The sequence below is a fragment of the Diceros bicornis genome, chromosome 2 (genome assembly GCF_020826845.1).
Source record: "Diceros bicornis minor isolate mBicDic1 chromosome 2, mDicBic1.mat.cur, whole genome shotgun sequence".
NCBI lineage: Eukaryota > Metazoa > Chordata > Mammalia > Perissodactyla > Rhinocerotidae > Diceros > Diceros bicornis.
Genome location: NC_080741.1, coordinates 44,959,365 through 44,981,500, shown reverse-complemented (window position 1 = coordinate 44,981,500; position 22,136 = coordinate 44,959,365). Strand labels below are relative to the sequence as shown.

General features: G+C 49.5%; 1 protein-coding gene across 1 annotated transcript in view; it reads right to left on the bottom strand.

The window, feature by feature from the left end:
* GASK1A (golgi associated kinase 1A) overlaps positions 1-21,562 on the bottom strand; it is a 59,072-nt gene extending 37,510 nt beyond the window's left edge. Inside the window, exon 1 of the mRNA XM_058555959.1 lies at positions 21,278-21,562. Within this exon, the coding sequence (XP_058411942.1) occupies positions 21,278-21,280 (3 nt within the window). The 5' untranslated portion in view covers positions 21,281-21,562. The remainder of the gene's footprint in view (positions 1-21,277) is intronic.
* Positions 21,563-22,136: the final 574 nt, after the last annotated feature.

The following is a 22,136-nucleotide window of genomic DNA, read 5'->3' as shown; positions in this document are numbered from 1 at the left end:
GTTTTCCACTCCATTTTTATAGATGAGGAGAAAGAAACCCAGTGAGGCTGTGGTTGAGTTATCCAATGAATTAACTTCTCTTGAGAAGAAGGTGGGTGACTGTGGGCTCTTGTGTGGTGATCACTCTTTAGCTGGTTTATGTTTTGTTTCTTAATCGATTAATAAAACATCTGACAAGTTAACCTAGACACCTGGGGGAACGGAAGGCAAGTAGTATGTCTAAGATCTCCAGTCTCAACTGGAAGTAAGGAACAATTAACTGTTGCTCTGGGCAGCTACTGAATAGCTCGCACCTGAAGTCATCTGGTTTTGTTTCCCATGACCTTACCCAGACATCTCTCCTCAGTGAAGACGTGCTAAGTACTATAAGGCCACCTTGGCAAACCCAAGAATAAAGGCCTCCATCACTCACTCATTCTTCCATCCCCAAACGCCTGAAGCCTGCCAAAACTTCTTCCAGCCATGAGGCAGCAGGAAAACAACAGTTTCAGAATCCAGACTCCCAGAGGACAGGTAAATGTCACCAAAGCACCTGCCACCTAGTAGATCCTCCATGTATGTATGAATGAATGAATGAATTGCATTTGTTCAAAAGAGTAACTTACACAGCGGTGGGCTTCAGTGAACACTAGGGGAGAAAAATCACCTTCTTTGGACCAGCAGTCTCAAAACCTTTGATGACACCCTTACTGGTAAAAATTTTGAGCACATCACTACAATATTTACAAATTATTTTTCTCAATATTTACAAATTATAAGCAGGTAGTGCTATATTAATAAGTTCATTATAAAACATGAATAAGAAATAAATCCTAAAAGGATTAGGTAAAATAAATGTAAACAGAAGTTCTAATATTTTCATACCGTAACCCAGTGGATTATCTAGCATACCTGCTGAGGTAAGTGAGCCCCACTTTGGAGACCTTTGATCTAGAAGCAGTCTGCCTTCTTCACACACAAGATGACTCGGCAGGGAGTGATCTGAGTTCAATTGTGTTCATCTATTATTTTTTAAAAATGCATACTTACCCATAGTCTACTAAAGATCATTTGAAGGGGTTATAGGACCAAATAAAGTAAATACTTTCTTGTGTAAGTCAAGAGAATCATCAAGATTGAGGTCAATAGCCTAGAGACTCTTCTCAGAATCAAATGAATCAAATGGAGTCCACGTACATTTGAAAAGAAAATCGGAGTCTAATGAATACCTGTAGTCCCCAAATGTTCAGAGATGAAAATCAGAGAAAAGGGTCAGGAAACAAGGAATGTGGGAATTGTTGAGCTTGACTTTCAAGAATAAAAGAGCTGAAGAATGAGGTTCTGCTGTGAGCCAGGGTTTATCTAACTCAGCACTGTCTAATAGAATTATAATGCTAACCACAAATGAAATTTTAAATCTGCTAGTAGCCACATTTTAAAAAGGGAAAAAAGCCAGGTGAAATTGATTTCAATAATATTTTTTATTTAACCAAATATGTCCAAAATATTATCATTTCAACATGTTATCAATATAAAAAAATATGAATGAGATATTTTACATTTTTTGTAATAAGTCTTTGAAATCCAAGTGTATTTCACACACATAGCACATCTCAGTTCATACTAGCCACATTTCAATACTATGTAGCTGGTGGCTACCAGATTGAATGGCACAGCTCTAAACTGAGGCATAGATCCTTGGAACCCCAGGAGTCCACACAGTGTTTGAGAAATGCTATATGAAAGGATAAACAGCACCAGATCACTTGGACCCGTGCAACTATAAACACAAACACAAAGGCAAGCATACAAATTGTACAGTGGAGTTCCAACTTATGGAAGAGTTAGATTCTAATACAGCTGAGTGGGCAAAAATGAAGTCTCCATCAAAATTACCCTTGAAAATCCCTTAAGAAAGAAATTAATACACATCAGTTTTTCCTCCAACCTTAGAACAGATGCTGAGTCTTTTGTCTCAACAAAGTAAAACCACAGAGTTGGGAAACTGTAGCAGCATACCCAGCCTCTGAGACCATCAGTCTTGAGAAACACGCTGGACCATCTAACGAGAGATTCTGGGAGAGAAGGTTTGAACGCAGGCCTACCTGGCTCCATTCACATTGGAAGGAGACTAGCGACGATTAACACCAGATTTCCAATCAGCAAAGTCTCTGTGTTGTATAGTTTCTAGTAATAAGAAGAATCCAAAAGGAAAGGAGGGCGTGGGTAGGAAAGGAGGTAGGAAAGGAGGTCGGGGAGCTGCCTCATGAGCAACAGGAAGCCTTGCGGAGACACAGCTTCAGGTGGGAGAGCAGGAGGCTGAGGAGAGAGGCAGCAGGCCGGAGGGAGGGCGCCCTGGATCCTGCGGGGTAAGAGGAGCGAGCAAGGATGCAGCTGGCAGGAAGCCTCCAGCCCTCACAGATTCTTTCTCCAAAGCAAGCTTGACTGCCCATTCATTGGTCACATAAGTTTCAAAAAGTATTGTTGCCCCAGAAGTCCCCAAGGCCAGCACTCTAATTACGCCCCTAGAGGCCCACCTGTCCTCACCTTCACCTTTACCTTCCTCACATCCTCTAGTTTCTCATTCAGGCTCCTGGAAAAATTAGGTGTTTCTGGAAGTCAGTAGTATAGCCCCTCACCTTGAATCTCAGTTCTCCTCTTTTGAAAGGGATAAAGTCAATCAGTGTTTCCCCTGTCTGCAACTTTGTGTTCATGAATAAATAAGCAAGCACTGCATCCTCATCCACATACTTGCTAAGGGCTGCGTGAGCCCACTGAGTACAGACCAACATTTCATAACAGCTGGCTCCTTTTCCTCTGTTCTGGCCTCCTGCCCTGGTCTGGCCGGGCCAAACCCATCTCAGGCTGGATGTGACCACATGCTGTTTGAATTAAGTTGCATCCAGTGTTAGGAGGAATGATCCCTTATCCTGGACTGTGTATCACCAAGTTCCGCCAAGAAAAGGAGCTGGAAGGGTTACACTCCTCTCCTCTGTGTCATGAAGTGGAACTTCTTATGGCACATGACCCAGGGTAGGCTTTCTGGACTAGCCCACAATGCCAGAGCCCTGGTTAGACAGAGTTCTGCCAAGGTAAAGATCTGATGCTGGGCATTCCCAACATTGGGGCATCTGGAATGCTGTATCTGGTGGACAGGGGAGGGACAGAGGTGGAAAGGAGAAGAAGAGCCAATGAGAGAGCTCTCCTGACAGAAAATGTGGGCTGAACTCCATCTCCCTCCTGTGACAGGCATCTATGGGTACCTCTACCAGCGCACGGTGGTACCATGGGGGTCCAAAAGAATGAAATTTTCCGTGTCCTCAAGAAAATGTAAAATTTAGTTCAGGAAATGGGGCCAGGGCAAGACCTAAAAGAACAAACTAGCAAGTAGGAGAAATTAGTCTTCAGTGTCCTCCATGCCCCATCCTGCCCCCAAATACAACTAAAACTAAATTGTCCATAACCTCAGCCACTTGTTGGATGATTATACAGTTAATCTCGTGAAAGCAGCACTCTATAACAACTCACATAAGAAGGACAGTATTTACAAAGCATTAATGTGCTTTTCCTGTTTCCTTTCCTGAGAACCTGAGCTTCACCTTCTCCATCTACCTGGGAGTGTTACAGAGGAATGTGACAAAAGAGATGCAAAGAGTTAGACCAGTGTTCACCTTCTGATGTGTGAAACAGAATTATGTGGAAATACATGGACTTGTAGGCGTGACTGCTGTCTTGAGAGAAGATTTCCCAGATTCCTTCATCTCTCTCTTTAGCACCAAGGGCCAAGCCTGGAGAATCTGGTGCTTCGGCCCAGGGACCACCAGTTTGAGACCCCTGGTTTATACAATCTCTAAGTTCCTTCCACCTCTGAGATTCTGCAGCTCCCTGTGTTTTCAAAAGCCCAAAGAGGAACTCAACTGAAGAGCTGTAAACCTAACTCTGGAAGTGGTAGAACACAGCAGTTATTTGTTACATAGCTGATAAGTATTGATTTGCCCTATTTTGGTAGATGGGAATGGGAAAGGATTTGAAGGTCACATTGGTCTCATTCAACCCCTAGGGGCGCACAGCCCTAGCTTGACCTCCACACAGGACTAGACCAGCTGATGAGGGGGGAGTAACTCATGGTCCTTAAAGCAGAAAGGCTGGATGACTCCCATGATAAACTGAATAATGGCTTCCAAAGATATCCACATCCTAATCCCTGGGACCTGCAAAGGTTACTTTATATGGAAAAAGGGACTTTGCAGATGTTATTAAGTTAAGGATCATGAGATGGGGAAATTATCGTAGATTACTTGGGTGGGCCCAAATGTAATGACAAGTGTCCTTATAGGAGGGAGATTTGACTACAGAGGAGAAGGCAATGTGATGATGGAAGCAGAGATCGGAGAGATGCTATTTAAAGATGGAGGAAAGGGCCACAAGCCACGGGAATAAAAGTGGCTACTAGAAGATGGAAAAGGCAAGGAAAAGGATTCTCCCCTAGAGCCTCCAGGAGGAACCAGCCCTGCTGACACCCTCACTTTAGCCCAGTGAAACTGATTTCAGACTTCTGACCAGAACTGTAGGAGAACAAATTTGTGTTGTTTTAAGCCACCAAGCTCATGGTAATTTGTTACAGCTGCAAGAGGGAACTAACAGCCCCTAACCTGGCTGCTGCCGGGATTGGCCATGTGGCCTCTACTTGAAGGTGTCTTCCTACTGCAGGAGTCCCTGAGCACAAGGGTTCCAAAAGGGCCATGTCTGGCATGCCTACCTCAGGAATCTGGGTGTCTATGGCAGGGTGGACAGTAGGGGAAGGCAGCCATAGTAGACCCAATGGACAACCCCCTCCCCCGCACCCCACTCTAGGAGGAACAGCAAGGAAGTGGTCTTAGGGCTGACAATTGGTCCCGGACAGAGGTTGCTGAGTACCTTCACCTGGAGTTTGCCAGGTGTGGCGGGCACTGGCCTGTGAAGAAGCACCAGTGTGCACCAGCTTGGTCCAGAACATGGAATATATGTTGGCAGGGAGGCACCATGATTTGAAAATGCAAAAACAGGCACATTGCCTTCCAAACTGGCCTCATTCCTGGGAATCTGAAGTTCAAGAAGGGGAATGGCTCTATTAAAATGAGTGGAGAGTTCAATCAGATTGTCACCTTGTGAGTTGAAACCCATTAGTAGTATCTGGGTCACCATCAACATTTTTTTAAGGGAAGGGAAAGGAAGAAAAGAGAAAAGAGAAAGAAAACATGAGTCATCGTACCTCATAAGTTTAAGTATCATTTCATGAATCTTTTATTTCAGTTTTACACACCGACACACACATACTGAGTCACGATGTAAAATGTATTCCTAGGCACATTGGTAAAAGAAAGTTTTGAAAGCCAATGGGTTAAGTGACATTGTGACAGTCAGGACCTGGTAAGAAACCAGAGGCTTTTCCCACGCTGTTTATCCTAAGAAAGCTGACACTGACAGGAAAGTCTCCCACCCAAATGTGGGCATTGCCAATGACCCCAAAGACCAAGTCAGTGCTAGTCATGACCAGAGAGGTGGTAACAGGTGAATTCGCACCAGCAAAACCCCAGTTAGCACAAGGGTCATAGGGAGGGGGTGGGGAACCGGTGGGAAGGAAGAGCCATCAGGAGGGCCCCCCACACAGGGCCATGCCCATCACCCCGGGAGGCAGAGGGCTCAGGCCCTTGCTAGGGGAGGACTCCCAGGGCCAGTGTCCTAGCTCTTTGTTTCTACAATGGTGGAAATACTGGCACCGACCTCTTTAACGGTGAGTTTAACGAGTTAATGTGTATCAAACTCATAAAGAAGTGGCAGGGACATACAACTGTTCGAAAGACAGTAGCTGCCATTATTATTGTCCCACTAAGGGTGCACTACAACAAAGGACAAATTGGGCTGAGGAGCTGGCTACAGGTCCAATCCCTAGACGCCAGGTACCAGTCATTAGCTCTTTCTGGAGGCCTGGTTCTGAGCATGCCCGTCTCGCTGGCCCTGCCCTCTCCCCACTCTCGCCCCACCTCTTCTCCTTTAGCCTCTCCTCATTCCGGTGTTGAGGTCCCCAGGATATTCCAGAACAGCTGGTCTTTTGCCCAACAGACTCTTGGGTGGAGACCCCTTAAATTTTGAGTTCTTCCAGCTGTTCATTCTACAGAGTTTGTGCTCCCAGCAGTATCCTCCCTACCGATAAACAACAGGCAATGACCAGCACCACTGAAAGGACTTCAGGAGTGGCCAACGGCAGCACAGCATTCAGCACAGAGACTTTGGGGTCAGACTGTCTGGCCTCAAATCCCAGCAACACCACCTACTTGCTGTGTGATCTTGAGCAAGTGACTTACCCTCTTTGTTTCTTACTGGGTCCTAACTGCCACAGCTGTGTCCTTTACCCACTGGCCTTCAAACTTTCTTTTTACCAATATCCACAGGAATACGTTTGACATTGTGACCCAATGTGTGTGTGTGTATTTGTATGTATGTGTGTATAACTGAAATACAAGTTTCATGAAGTGATACTTACCCTTAAGAGGTATAATGTCTCATCTTTTCTTTCTCTCTTGTCTTCTCTTCTCTCTTCTCTTCCCTTCCCTTAAAAAAAGAACCTGGTAGTGACCCACTAATGTGGAATATGCCTTAATTTCCCTACCTGTAAATCGAGGGAAACAGACACACCTGCCTATAGTAGGTGCTGTTTGTGCCCCGCCCACATTCCCTCCCACAGGCACCCTGTGCACCCTGCCTGCAGGCTTCCTTCAGATGCAGGAGTATGCCTGCTGGGAGGCTAACACCCCAGCCCGCCACCATGACAGGCAGGAATTGGCGAGTGAAGGCTCCATCTTCCTCACCCCTCAGGTCGGACAACTCTGAGGCATGTTCTGCCGTCTCCCCGAAGTCCCCAGCAGGAATGAGCCCCCATTGCCCACGGTAGGAACCTGCTCATCCATACACCCTGCATCAGCTGCCTTCCCCGTCTCACTCCCCTAGCCCCCCACTGCTGTCTTCTGGTGACATCGTCCAAATAAACTACTTGCTGGAATCCTCGTCTCAATGTCAGCTTCTGGGGGAGGCCAACCTGAGACACAACCTTATAGGAAAGTTATGCCAATTAAATAACTGCCGGAAGCTTACAATTACTCCAGACTCACAGTGATGCTCAATAAATGTCAGGAGGAGCGGGGGGGAGATGGAGGGGGAGGCAGGTTCCTCCCTGCAGCGTCACGTGAGGTGCAGCTGGGGGAAGAGCTGCACAGTGAGCGTCAGAGCTGCCCATGGATGAGAAGCCCGCAGGAGGTGTATTTTTGGGAAAATGTTGTTTTCCAATCTGAAGATTGTCCCCATCTGTGGATCCCAGATCTCTCTCAAGAAAACAGCAGCTGCACACTTCATACCTCCCACTTGAAAAATGGAACAGTCAGTGGGGCTGGCCCCGTGGCATGGTGGTTAAGCTCACGTGCTCTGCTTTGGCGGCCTGGGGTTTTCGGGTTCGGATCCCGGGCATGGACCTACACGCCGCTTACTAAGCCATGCTGTGGCAGGCGTCCCACATATAAAGTAGAAGAAGATGGGCATGGATGTTAGCCCAGGGCCGATCTTCCTCAGCAAAAAAGGAACAGTCAGGCCAAGAGGGAGCCCCTGCTGAGCAGAGCCCAGAGGTACGACCAGCAGGACCTGCTGAGGGCCTGCCCACCTCAGACCAGCAATTTGATCCCAGACCCCCTCACTGATCCCCAGGCACAGTCATACACAAAACTACCTTCCTGTGATTCCTAAAGGGAGTTGCAGGTGTCAGCCAAGGTGTGGGTCACAGAGGGTAGATGATGGGCAGGAAGGAAAACTTCTGCATCTCCTCCCCCAAGCAAGGATCCTGGCTGCTGGGGTTTCCCATCACAGGGCCCCTCGGCCTCACAGCAGAGGGGACAGTATTCCAGCCCAGGTTCCAAGCTCAGCTCTGACCCACTGCTCAGCACATGAAGGGAGCGGGGAATGTGCGGTTCTGCACAGGGTCCTCTGCACATGCAGCTGCCAGGTCTCTGCTCCAGGGACAGAGTGCCTCTCCGGGTTTGTGCACATTCTCCAGAGAGGCCATTAGTCCTCGGGTTCAGTATAGATGCCCCAGGTACCCACTAAGTCCCTGACCACAGGACCAGCCCCCAGAACAAATCTTCTCATCACGACCTTTCTCCAGTCCCCAAACTATTTGACAAGCTTCATCGCTGGGCCCAAAGGGAGGCAGCAGCTCACCAGGCTTGCCTACCACCACCAGCCCATGAATAGCACATGGGCTCAGAGCCACACTGCCCCAATGTTGATTCTAGCTCCACTGCATCCTTGCCGTGTTTCTGCCTCAATTTCTGCCTCTGTACAATGGGGATAAGAACAGTACCTCCCTCATAGGGTGGTCCACTCATTAGTTCACTGAGCAGATATACCTGAGCCAAGCACTGCTCCAGGAAAAGAAATACATCATGAACAAAACAGACAAAAGTCACTCCCCTTATGATGGTGACATTCTGGTGGGAAAAGAATACGACTTGTCACTCATAAGAACAAAATCATTCCACTGGGTTCCGTGAGCGTTGTATGAGCTGTTGTAGGTAAGGCATCCAAAACAGAGCCTGCCTATAGTTCAGTTCAGTCAGTGTGAGTATTGTTACTATTAATATGATCATAATTTTCTAGCAACATCCATGGGATTACCTCCAGGGTAGGGCTCCTGGACCTCTGTTGAGAAAGTAAGCCCTGTAGGTGGGCGTGTGAGCCCTCTGCCTGCTCCTGAGATGGGAGGGGGTTAACTGGTGTCCTTTATCTCCCCCTCCCTGTTGGCTGGTGCTCTGCTCCAATCTCTACATTGATTATACTGTTGGGGCTTTTGCAGCCCTGCTGGCCCCAGGAGCCCTCTCCATATCCATAACTGAATTACCATTTTGTTCCAGCTCACAAGAGCATCAGTGTGGGAACACCACAGGCCAGATGGAATTTTGGAGACCCTGTCATTTGTTGGAATTATTGGCTGCCTTCATATTAACAGCCATACATTTTGCTCTCAGGCCCAGGAGTGAGGTCGGGGCGGGGAGGGAATGAGGTTGTGGCGGGGAGGGAGTGAGGTTGGGGCGGGGAGGGAGTGGGGTTGGGGTGGGGAGGGAGTGGAGATTCCTGCTGAAAAAATAAAGCAAGTTGCTCTCTGGGTGGATCAGCTCCAGCCTTCCAGAGATTCTACTCTATGAGTACTCAGAGGCTAGGACACCACCCCAAAGAAGAGGACGGGGCAGATCTGTGTCTTCCAGACACACTTCTCCCTTCTTCTAACCCAACTCGTGACAACAGGGGAGGCTGAGCCATTTAGGGATGCTCAGGGAAGAATCCACCTCACTCTTTGCTTGAAATTCATCCCCGTCATAGTAGGTTATATGGACTTCTTCAGGATAGGGCCTAAAGGAAGGTTTGTAAACTGGGATCCCTGGGCTGAATCTGGCCTGCAGATGTGTTTTGTTTGGCCTGAAATACTTTAAATAAATTTGAGCCAGTGTTTAAAAACCAGGATATTTCACATAAAAATACAGGTTGCCAGCTTCCCTTGAAAAAGGGGTAGTTTTAGCCAGAATTTGGGCCCATATTCTCACATGGCCGGAGTAGAGTATGGCTCCCTCTCTCAATGACATCCTCCTTGCTGTTCACCACAGGCCCCACCACTCCCTATTGTCTCCCAACACGGAGGAAGAAGGACAGTTACCTTGGGAATCTCACTTGCCTTATTGCTTTTCATAGAAGATAAACACTTCTTTGACCATAGTTCAATAGAACTTGAGAAAATAAAACATAGACTGATTTTTTTTTTCACTATTTCCAGCCCACTTCTCTCACTTATGCCAGCAGCCTGGGCTCTATCAGCACTTCAGTTTATACTTCTTGGTGCAGAGCTGCACTGTCCAATATGAGAGCCACTAACCACATGTGACTATTTACATTTAAATTAATTAAAAGGAAAAATTTCCATTCCTGGTTGCACTAGCCATATTTCAAGTACTCTATAGCCACCCGTGAGTACTGGCCACCATGGTGGACAGCACAGCATAGAACATTTCCGTCATCTCAGAAAGTTCTGTTGGATAACTCTGGAGAGGCTGAAATATAAGATGGGAGAGGCTACCAACCAATGAAAACCCTTGTTGAGCACGTCCTCTGCATCCACACTGCACTGGCACTGCTGCCTTCCAGGGGTTCACCGTCTACTGAGGGAGAAAGCCGTGCCAAGGACAGGAGACAATGGGAAGTGCCCAGCGGTGTCATAGCGACGCTCTCAGAGTCAGAGAAGAGCAGCAGGTCTCTGTTTTCATGATTTTCACAAAGAAAATGCTCTGCTTGTCCATCACATGCCCTCTCGGCCCAGTCCCAGGCACTCTCGTCAGAGGCTTCCAGAAACAGAGACTCCCTCAGCCCCTCATGGAGATGCCACTTAGATGTCTGGGGCTCAGCCCCACATGGTTTGGAGGCTCCCCAAGCAAAACACCAAAAGAGAGACAAGTCGGGCTTCAGAGCTCGCCCTCCCTGTCAGAGCTCCTTCCCCCAGCATTGGCCTTCCCCATCCCCCCACACTTGGCTCCCACACACCCCACCACCTGTGTCTCCTGCCCTCACGCCCCCCGAGGCTGTCCTCTCCCCAGGCTCCCCAAATCCAGCCCAATTCCAGTGCTTCCTGCTCCAGCTGTGTGCCCTTCCCTCTCCTGTGTCTAAACAAGATGCTCCCGGGACAGACCCTCAGGGCAACGCTCTACACAAGAACTCATTTCCAAGGCTATTTACTTTTAACAGAAAATTTCCAAAGACTAGCTATCAAAATAAAAGGGCTACGTCTAAGTGTAAGAATTTTCAAGTTGATTGAGTGGGAAGAGCATCACATTTGTGGTTGGAGAGCCCACTTGAAGTCCTTCATATTTATGAACGGCGGGACTCGGCCATTACTCGGCGTCATTGATCTCTAAATTACTCTATGTATTGATCTCTAAAATGGGTCTAATAATACCAGCCTTAACATTTGAAGGATTAATGATTTGATGAGATAATAAAAAAATACAAAGCTACAAAGCCCAGTGCAAATAAATGTTATTAGTATAAGGGGGAATTATCTTCCTACACCCAGCACAGTGTCTAGCACACACTAGAAGTTTGTTGCAGATAATTTTTTTAATGACCCTGGAGTAGAAGCTGAGGAAAAACACTTTTAGGCAAAGGGGGCTTTGGGCATGCCCCAAGATCAGATCACACAGGTGAATATCTGCACAGAAGCAGGGGTGCTGAATCTTTTCAGTACCCAAGACTACTCTGGCCACCTGGTGAAGCCCTGGCTCCTTCTCAGGACGCTTTTTTTTAAATGTATAAAATAAAAGACATAGGATTACAAAGGCAATCAATTATACTGAAATACAGTGATCAAAATATTCTAAAAAATAAATGTGTGATATAATAATACATGTGCTTATTTATTAACACATTAGATAACAAGATCTATCAGCAGGTCTAATAACAAACGTACTTCCAAAGCAGTGAGGAGTAAAGACTATATTTCAAAGTCTCTGCTTCTGCTCTCACGATAGAAAACATCTGATTCCTCTTGGTAACAAAGTCACAGGTCCTGCTGACACCACTGTGTTTAACGCCTGCATTCATTATCGAAGAAATGCTGAATTTCAGTTGGACACCAGCGAAAATAAAGATGTAACTTTTCTTCAACCAGGTTTAGGGCTCCCCTGAATTCTAGCATGGACCCCAGGTCAAGAACACCTGAACTTTGTCCCCCTTCTCCCTACCATTTGATTCCGCCTTTCTCTAGTTCACCATTGTAGGCATGGATCCACATGGCTGGTATAAAGGCAGTCTCTTTATAGCATATATTCCCCCACTCCAGAACCCCTTCTGCAGGGGAGCGAGGGTCCAAGGCTGCCCCCCAACTCCTGCTTCCCTTGATGCACTGAAGGGTCCTACTAACATCCTAGAGGGCCCAGCCATGCTGCATCTCCAGCCCTGTCTGTGATCTAGGGACAATGTCATCACAGCTCCCATTAAGTGAGCACTTACCATGTGCTGATGACTATTGTATGAGGTGCCTTACACTCATCACAGCATCAAACACACAAGCCCACAAGGGGGCAGTGTTATCTTCATGGGGAAACTGAGGCTGAGAGGTGAAAGGTTCACTGACTTGCCCAAGGTGGTAAGAAGGGTTTGAATTCAGCTCTGATTACAACTCACCCTCAGAACCCTTCATGCTTTAAACTGTACCAAGTAAGGAATTGTGACAATTACCGTTTAATCCCATTCACCCTGGGCCACTGCCAGGGAGATGAGTGAGTGTGAACCAGGAGCCAGAAGCCTTTCCTGACTCACAGCAAAGTGACAAAAGAGGGTGGCATTGCCCAGTCAGCCATCCGCACCCCCTCCCCAAAGGGAAATGAAGGGATTTTAACTAGAGTTTCAAGAGACAATGTCCTGAAAGAAAGGAATACAATAGCATCTTTGTAGCTGCAACAGGATCTCTAGAGCATCCGGAGAAGTGGGGGGAGTTGGGGGAGGGGGTGAGACAGAACTCGGTCACTGACTGTGTGAGCTGACTCGGACTGGGGCTGCAGACAGTGGCCAGGTGTGTGGGAGGCCCGGAGGAGAGCTCGTGCTGTCCAGGAGGCCACCTCGCCGGCGGCCAGTCCCTGAGCCAGGGTCCAGGTTCCCCGGGAGGTACACACTGAGCCTCTGTGTGAACAGACAACAGAGCCACTCTGTCCCAGAGAGAGAGGCCTGTGTGTCCCGCCCACCCTCCTCCCAACACAGGGATGGACATCCAAATGGCCCATTCACTGGCCATCCCAGCCTCCAGCCCTCAAACTGGCTGCAGCCTCCACCTCCACCAGGCCCAGACATCCCAGACAGTGTGACCCAAAGCCACCCCCACCCCGTCCTGGGCACAGGTTGAGCCTAGTACTCCTACTCCCTGCCTCCCACCTGGCTGGCTATCACCTATCCTTGGGGCTGGAGTTCATTTACCTCCTTCGGGGAAAAGGATGAAGGGGGATATGGATCCTATACTTTTTGAAATTACGACCCTTTGATTCGCAGGTTTGACTATATTTGGGTCTTCCCTGGCACCAAGCATTTAAAAGTACAAAAGCAACTTTTTAAATCATTGCCAGAATGAAGAAGAAAGGTGTGGCCTCTGTCCTCAGTTTGCAGTCCAGATGGGAAGACAACCACAGACAACACTACCCACCAAGTACTTAGTTGGATTGGAGAAATCACTGAGGGAGGTGTAAGTTGCTTGTGTGTGTGTATGAAGGGAATTTGGAATGGAGGAGTAGATTCACAGGGATGGTCTCCTTCCAGGAAATGTGGAGAATGAGATGTAAGAGGCAGAAGGTCTTGAGAATTCCCCGGTGTCCGGTGCACTGGAAGTCACCTCATAGCACTGGTGCAAAACCAGTCTGGACAGAGGCAAGGCCGGCCGCTGGACGAGCTGAGTTGTTCTGCGATAACGCTCCCCCAACAGGAGCACAGGGCTGACGCCCGGGCATGTGAAGCACAGAGAGGCAGTGGCAGTCAGCCCTCGCCAGCCAGGCCAGGGGAAAACATCACTGCTCTGCCGGAGGGCGACGCACTGCTGAAACCCAGCCCAGAACACCGTGCCCACGCAGCCCTGGGGCCCCGAGCCTCCGGAGCGGCATGCTCACAGGCTGCGAGGACACCTGCCTGCTCCAGCACAGCTGCCCGAGGGGTGAGAGGACCCCCACCGGGCCGATCCTTTTTGTCTCTGAGCCTCGGTCTCCTCATCTCGCATCCAGACATCTCTGGCTCTGACTCTTCTCTTTTTTCTCTCCCTTTCTCTCTTCTAGTGCTATCCCCTCTGCTGTCTTTGACCAGTTTTCTGGCTGATGGTGTTTCTGGAAAAATCCCTACCTGACTTGGCTCCTAAACATGGAACCACGAACCTGCTGCCCAAGCCAAGATGGAAGGGTTTGAATTCTCCAGATGGTTCTGAAACAGGCTGTTTGATCATTGCAAGCAAATACCCTCGAAAGCCAAACACAAACTGCCCACAAGTAAACAGCATGTGACACAGCCCCTTCCTGTGGCCACTTAGCAGAAACCCGAGTCCAAGCCCATGACAGGACTAGGGGAAGGCGGGCTAGGAGAGAGAGTGGTCGCAGCCCCTGCCCACCCTCCAGCAGGGTGGTCAGTGGGGGCTGGGGGCCAGGAGGAAGGGAACCGTTGCGGCTGCACTGGCTGGCAGAGGGCACTGGGGACTGCAGGCGAGGTGGCTAGGGCGACATAAATAATGCCGGACTCATTCATTATTGCAATTATCTCCATCCTATTTTAATGATTATAATGGTAAAACCAATTGGGAGGATTAAGGGAGAAACGTCAAACACTTCACCGTGGCTCTTAAGAATATAACATAATAATCTAGTTTATAGAATTAAAATGATTAGTATCATTTTTAAATGTTACTTCTATATCATGATTACTTCTAAGTGTGACTAGTTGAAGGACACCATAAGATAAATAAAAATGAAGATGAAGAGAGAGGAGGAAGGCAGACAGAGGCCTGTATACCCAGATGCCTGAACAAGAAACCGAAGTCACTCTTGTCCTGCCCTTAGGCTCCATCTGAGGCTGCCATGGACTGGAGCTTCTCCTGCCCAAATATATCCCTCCCACCTGCTCCATCTGGCCAGCCGCAGGGCCCATTCCTGTATCCTGTCCCCTCGGATCAAGATCATTCCCCAGGTGTTCCCGCTCCACTGCACTCCCTGCAGTCTCCCCTCCCTCCAAACTTCTCTCTCAAATGCAAACACAATCCCAAGTCTCCAAGCTCAAAAGCCCTTCCATTGCCCCCTCTGCCCTCAGGATTACAACACAAACCCCCAGTTGGGTGGGGAGACCACTCATGCACAAGAGCCAGGCTCTGCCTCTAGCCCCATTTCCAGGGGGTTCCCCCCAACTCCCTCCCAGCCAACTTTTGACAGCTCACTTTTGCCTCCAGGGCTTTACACATGCTGTTCCTTCTGCTAGACTGCCTTTCCCTCTTCTTCTTGTTATATTATTTTTTTAATTTACGTACAATAAAACTGACATTTTTGTGTACAGTTCTGTGGGTTTTAGCACATGGATAGAACCACCACCACAATCAGGATACAACAGCTCCATCACTCCAAACCTCCCTCATACCGTGCCTTTGTAGTCACAGCCTCTCCATCCCTAACCCCTGTTCTCTATCCCCACAGTTTCACCTTTTCCAGAATGTCATATAAAAGGAATCGCGTAGAATGTAACCTTTCGAGATTGATTTCTTCCACTCAGCATAATGCCTTTGAGATCCACCCACGTTGCTGCGTATATCCATGGTTTGTTCTCTTTATTGCTGAGTAGTAGTCTGAGGTATGGCTGGATCAGTTTGTTTATCCAATCTACGGTTGAGGGATATTTGGGTTGTTTCCAGTTTGGGGCAATTATGAATGAAGCTTTGGATATAAACATTGTATTTATAAACATTTATCCATATGTAAACATTTGGATCCAGGTTTTTGAGTGGACATGTTTTCATTCCTCTTGGGTAAACACATAGCAATAGGATTGCTGGATTATATGGTAAGTGCGTGTTTAACTTTATAAGAGACCGACACGCTGACTTCCAGTGTGGCTGCATCACTGTGCATTTCCACCTTTACTGTAGGAGCGTTCCAGCTGCTCTGCATCCTCGCCAGCACTTGATATTGTCAGGGTGTTTTGTTTTTTAGCTCTTCTAATAGATATGTAGTGGCTTCTCTTGTCTTCACTTGATAAAATCAGGCCATCCTGAGACACTCCTGGAGCCTCCTGTGCCCCTCACTCCTCACGCTGGGGGGCATCCAGCATGAGGAGCACCCTTCTCTGCATCCTCATTGGAGCATTTAGATCACAGGACAGAAACATTTCTTTGTGCTTCCCTCTCCCCTGAACCTACCACCTGCTCCGCCCCACATACACACCCACACAGGCACACACACAGGCACACACAGGCAGTATCACTGGAGTGCACATTCCCCAGGGAAAGGATCTGTGTTATTTACCATTATATCTTCTGCCCTAGCAAAATGTCTGGCTTAAAACAGGTATTTTCTAAATGAATGAATGAACAAATGGATGGATGGATGGATGGATGGATGGATGGATGGATGGATGAACAAATGAATAGCAAGGCAGCAGGGAGAGAGAGGGAGCACTAATACACACTTATACATTGATTGTGAATTCCCCTTTCATGGCCTTCTAGGAGTGCTGCTCAAGAATTCCAGAGCCCCTGGGAGTAAACTCAGGCCCTGCCCAGAGGAGAGGTGCGTTCATTCAGAACCAGTCAAGGCCTGGAGCCCAGCGTGAGGCCCCTACTGTCCCCCCACCCTCCACGTCCTCTCCCTCCCTTTCACTCTTACTCCCTTCACCCCTGAACTCACCAGCTGCCATCTTAAAGCACTTTCCAGCTTCCACTCAGCAGTTCTGGAGCCACCAGGCCAGGCCCTTGGGAATATGGCCAGACCCCAGGCCACAGGCCACTTCCAAGAATATGTGTCTGTGTCTGTGTGTGTGGTGGGGGGGGGGGGGCCACAGAGAAGGACAGCCTGGGGGTCACCCACAAACCATTGCTCCCTCCTCACTCTCAGACCAGGTGGCCCTTCAGACACAGGCTTGTGTAGACACATCCAGACAATACAGGGATTGCACCCCAAACAGCCCAGATGGAAACGCTTTAGCAGTCACATCAGAAAATGATTCAAGCAAAGACAGCCCAGGGTGCTCAGAGCACCCGGGCCTCAAGGAAACCTGATGTGCTCGGCTTCTACATTGGTACCTTGGGCAGCAAAGGAGGGCTGGGACCCCCCAGGCCTCTTCTGAGGGAGTTGTAAGCATCTTTGAGGCCCATCTGAAGCACAGTTCTCTCACTGGTCCCTGAAACAGCTAAGGAACTCATTTCTTTGTGAGGCCTATTCCCCCCAACTCCCATTCCACCATTTTTTGAACCAACCCCTGCCTGGTCTGGCTGGGGCCAGTGGATTGTTTAAAACCCTCTGCTTCCCCGGCCAGCTCTGTGCAGAGCCTGGCTCACGCAGGCAGCAGGAGCTGCAAGTCGAGGGGGTGCCCATAAGAGAGAGGGCATCCAGTTCCCCACAGGCTCCAAAGACTGGATGTCATGTTTCCCAATTCTGATTCCAAAACCAGTTTAACCTCTTCTCCGGCTGAGCCTGAGAACCCGAGGGACTCACTCAGACCTTTGGCAGCGTGATTTGCCAGGCACTCAGCCTTAGACACTCAGGGGCCTGCAGCTGAGTGGAGGGTGCCTTCTCATTCAGCCAGCATTCAGCAAGGAGGCCCAGGGCACACAGACTGGGCAAACAACTCCCACAGGCTGGGTATTTCCTGCCTGGTGAGAAGAGAGATTTAAAGGAGGAAGAAAATTGTTTTAGAATAGAATAAATAGAATACTTCATCCACACTTAGAGAGGAGTCCCAGAAGCACTCCCTTGACTGGTATGGAATGAAATGCATCGGTGGCTTCCTTGCCGTTTGTTTTAGGTCCCAACAAAAAGTAAACCTGTTTTTGTGGGCCCTCTATAAAACCCCCATTCTTATAGCACCTTTGGGGCACCAAGTGTTTTCACCTCCATGATTCCATTTGCTCCTCATAAAATCCCATATTATAACCCCATTTTACAGATGTGGGGCCTGAGGGCCAGAGTACTGGAGTGTTTACTCAGGGCCACACAGTAGCCGAGTCTGGCACAAACCTCATTCTGATTTAAAACCTTGTGCCTTTTCTCCACCACTCCAAGCTGCACCAAATGCCTCAAGCATATGAAGAGGCCACCATGTCTGTGATGGGACCACCATTGGTGGAGAGAGGCAGGGGGAGAACTAGGAAACCTGCGCTCTAGCCCAGCTCTGAGTGACCTGGGGAAAATCACATCCCTTCTCTGGCCTCAGCTGCCTCACCTGGAGATTCCCCCTCCGAGTCTTAACCTCCAGGATCTTGAGCTCTTGGTTCTTCTGAGGAGAAGTGACCCATGTAGGGGCTCTCCTGGAACCCCTGTCCCTCCATAGCCACCTGCCTGATGACACGCCCACAGCACAGAGTGAAGACAGACAAGAGGAAACTCCCCTCACACCCATGCTCTGGGCCCTCGGGGGTGGTTGTAGTAAAGAGGCTGAAGCAATTTGTTCCTGTGCGCTTGTCTAATTTCCACTTAGCCAGGCACTCAGATCCCCATTTCCACGGATAATCAGAAGCTGGCCACACGCCACTAAAAACAGCCCCAAAGCGTAAACGACCTGAAGGCCACAAGCAGGGAGATGATCATCCAAATCATGGTACTGAGCATTAAAAGCATAGTTATGAAGTTTTTTTTAGCATGGAAATATGCTTTGATAAAAAGTGAACTAAAATAAATCAGACTACAGAACTGCATATTCGGTATAATCTCAACTATTTAAAATAACACTCCAAGAGAGTAGGAAATACACTGAAACGATAACTGTGGTTACCTGTAGAAGTTGGCAGCATGGCTGTTTATATTACATATATATATTTACTCCCCAAGAATCAGGAAGAAAACTTTTTTTAAGTTGGCAGGAATAGTCTTAACTTCTATCAATATTTTTCATCCGAGTTCAGAGTCTTTGGCTTACATCAAGTCTCCCTCCTTTATTATAAGGAAAGGTGCCAATTGTTCCAATCTTGGCTTTGGAAATATACACAGCAAGCCCCCGCAGAGACCCACACCCCCTTCAGGATGATCAAAAATGCCCTCACAGGGCCTGCAGCTCAGTGCTCACTTCTGCAAAAAGACATTTAAGGATTCCAGACTTTTCACTTTATATTTCTAACCCAGGTTTTCCTATCTTATGTACCTTGGGTGAGTAATATGATGGTGTTAAGGAATTACTGGATGAAGGATAGCCTACTCAAACAAGTTGGAGAAGTTCACATCTCAGTTTTAATGAATTAAAAGAGGTTACTCTATGGAGGGATACCCCCAGAGGGGCGTATCACACGTATCATTTCCCAGATGAAGTTCCCCAAAGCCTTCTATTTTAGGACTCTCTCCATGGGTGACCTTCTACAGATGCAGGCACATCTGGGTGAGTGCAGCTGCTGTTCCCTCAGCCTTCTAGCCCCGTGGTTTTCACTCCTGGCTGCACACTGGGATCACACAGGGAGCCATAAAAAAAAATCCCTTGCTGGGGTCCCACCCTGGATTTGGTCTGGGAGCAGTCAGACCCAGGGCTGAGAACCACTTCTTCCTCACACCCTCTTAGTTGTCCATGCTAAGAAGAGGTCAACACCAGGGTTGGCGTCCAACCTCAGAATTATTCATGTATCATCCATTCTCGGAACTAAATGACAACTCAGAGGACATCTAATTCAATCTCTCATTTTACAGAGGAGGAAACTGAGGCTCCCCAAAGGATCCCCAGGTCCCTTCCTCCTCCTTTGCTGGTTCCAGCCAGTGCCAGGCTGCCCCTTGGGCCCCCAGGCCTCTGGACCACAGGACCCTTCATTCAGAGGTAAAAGCAAAGGAAACTTTTAGATCTCCAAGGCCATTTTGCTGCCAGAGGTCGCCCATCAGGCCCCTCTCTCTGGCAAGTGGACCCTGACACAGTGAGATCCTGACTCAAGTCCTCTTCCTAACACAACCCCAGGACTAAGGATGAGAAGCCAGGAGACTGCTACTCACAGGAACAGGAAGCCCACACTGGCAGTGGAGCAAACACAGCATTGCGCCCTAGGCTGCCAGGAACCTTCCCCTCCGTGCTACTCTGCCTCCACTGCAGAAGGCCTGAGAGGCTCTACCACAGACACCTTTAAAGCCAGGAGACTCCTGCACAGCAGTAATGGCCCTCTGAGTGGATGGCCTTGGCCCCCTACTCTCTTCTGGCAACACTCTTGCCCCTGAACAGGGAATTCTGTAGTAAAAATCTCCACACTATGCAGTTTCACATCCTGTACCTCTGATCAATCTCCTTTTCCAACCTTAAGATTCCATTATTTCTTTCTCTTTAGCAGCTTTGAGAAAAAAACCTAGAGGATTGGGGGGACAGTGTTATGTGGGGGGAAGGCAAAACACAGACACACACACACACAGCCTCACAGGCACCTGTCCCTGAGCCCCCAGCTCCTGCGGACCAGCCCTCAGCCGCTGCCTCTCCCCTGACACTGCCAGAACACCCTTGCACGCAGGCAGCTGTTCTCCCAGAGGCCCTCCATCCTAGAGGGGAATCTCTAGGTGCCCTTCTGAACTCCAGGCCCACAGCTAAACTCCCTGAGAAGTGTCTCCAATGAGCTCCAGTCAGCCCTCTGTGAGCTTGGGGAGGGGGGCTGTCCACAGAAGCAGACAGGAGAGCCCCTGGGGGTTCCTTCAGAGTTCAAACTCATCCTAGGGGCTGACACCTGCCAGGCCAGGGCAGTGAACTTCAGAAGTGCATGGGGGTGGGGCTGCAGGTAGCTTCTACCTGGAAGGGGAGCTAATCAGCAGCCAGTCCCGGGGGAAGCCCCTTCCCTGAGGCTACACATGTGCTTTAGCGAAGCCGCCCGGATCGCATTCTCAAAGGGTCTATCTTCTGCTTGTCGGTGTCCGTGAGCTTTATCAATGGAAGGGCAAAGTTCACAGGGTCCCTGGCTTCACGAATGATATCCCAGGCCGACCAGCGCTCCCACATCTGCCCTGAGGTCCCAAGAGGTGGAGGGAGGTGGGGCACGGAGAGCCAAGCATTGGAACCTTACCAGGGCCAATTTAATTCTATGGTAATAAACGTATAAAAGTATGGCATTACTTTTTAATATTAAAACATGGCTAAGTTATAGAAGATAATACAAAAATCACATGCATTTTTCAGAGGAATAAAGTGACTTCAGGGGCGTCTCTCCCATCAGAGGCTACCGTGGTTGCCCCCATGGAATCCGCTCCTCTCCCCGCCCTGCGGGTTGGATGAAGCTTGTGGAGCGCTGCGAGTGGGTTACGGTTCAGCCAGGGTGTGCCGGTCCATAATGAAAGACCCCTTATTACGGTCCTTTCCGCCAAGGGAAGCAGCAAAGCTGATTGCTCCCCCACTCCCCACCCCCCATCTTAGGTGCAGAAATGAAAGCCGCCGCCCCCCCACGCACCCTTTGGGGAATAATTCCCGCCCGGGGAAACCGCGCAGGCTCCGCGCGCTCAGAGCGGGTGCGCGCTGCCCGCAGCCACCTGTCTGGGTGCCCACTCCACCCGCCCGCGAGTCCTACCATGTCTTCCGCGGTGACTGCACCAGCTCCTCGGCGCGCTCAGCCGGCTCGCCAGCTCATCCCGCCGCCCCCGGGCCGCCCCTGGCGCCGTGGCTCTCCAGGCTTCCCTGGACGCGGGTTTCCCGGACTGAAGGTCCACAGCTTCCCAGCGGCCAAGTGGCCCCACGACAACTCTAGGGCGTGCGACGCGCGCCAGGATGCTCTATGGGTGGGGTTGTTAGAGGAGGTCTGGGTGAATGCACGCGAGATCTGCGGGTCTGCGAGGGTCTGCGGTCCTGCGGGAGCCCTCCCGCCGCCCGAGCCTCCGCGATCAGCTAGGGACTTTTGCAGAGTTTGCAAAGTCCCTGCCGCGCGTCCCGGCCCAGCCTCTCCACTTCCCCGAAAGCGCGGGAGGGGGGAGCTCCTTTCACAATAAAAGCCCTGCCCCGGGCTCGAGCAGCCGCGCCGCCTGGAGCACGGGCCCAGGTGCTAAGGAGAAACGGTCCTGCCCGCCGGATGGTGAGCCCAGGCAGGGCGGCGAGGGGCGCCAGGCCGGGCCGCAAGGAGCGCGGAGCAGGGTCTGGGTGCATCGCCTCGACTCCGCCTCCAAGGTGTGCGGGTACTGTGTGAGCCCGCGGCAATCTGGGGGGACCTGCAGAGGGTCGCCAAAACATGGCTCTCCCCTGCAAAGCCTCAGAAAGACAAGTCTTTTTTTACTGGCATTTCATACCCTTGTTTGGGCTCTATCTCCAAGGGCGGTTTGGAAGGAAAATCCGTTGACCACTTAAGGTCATTAAAAACGAACAATTTTTCTCCTTGAGAACTAATCAGTGTTTAACTCGCTGGAGTAAGTGGCTGATACTGACCCATCTGCTACGGA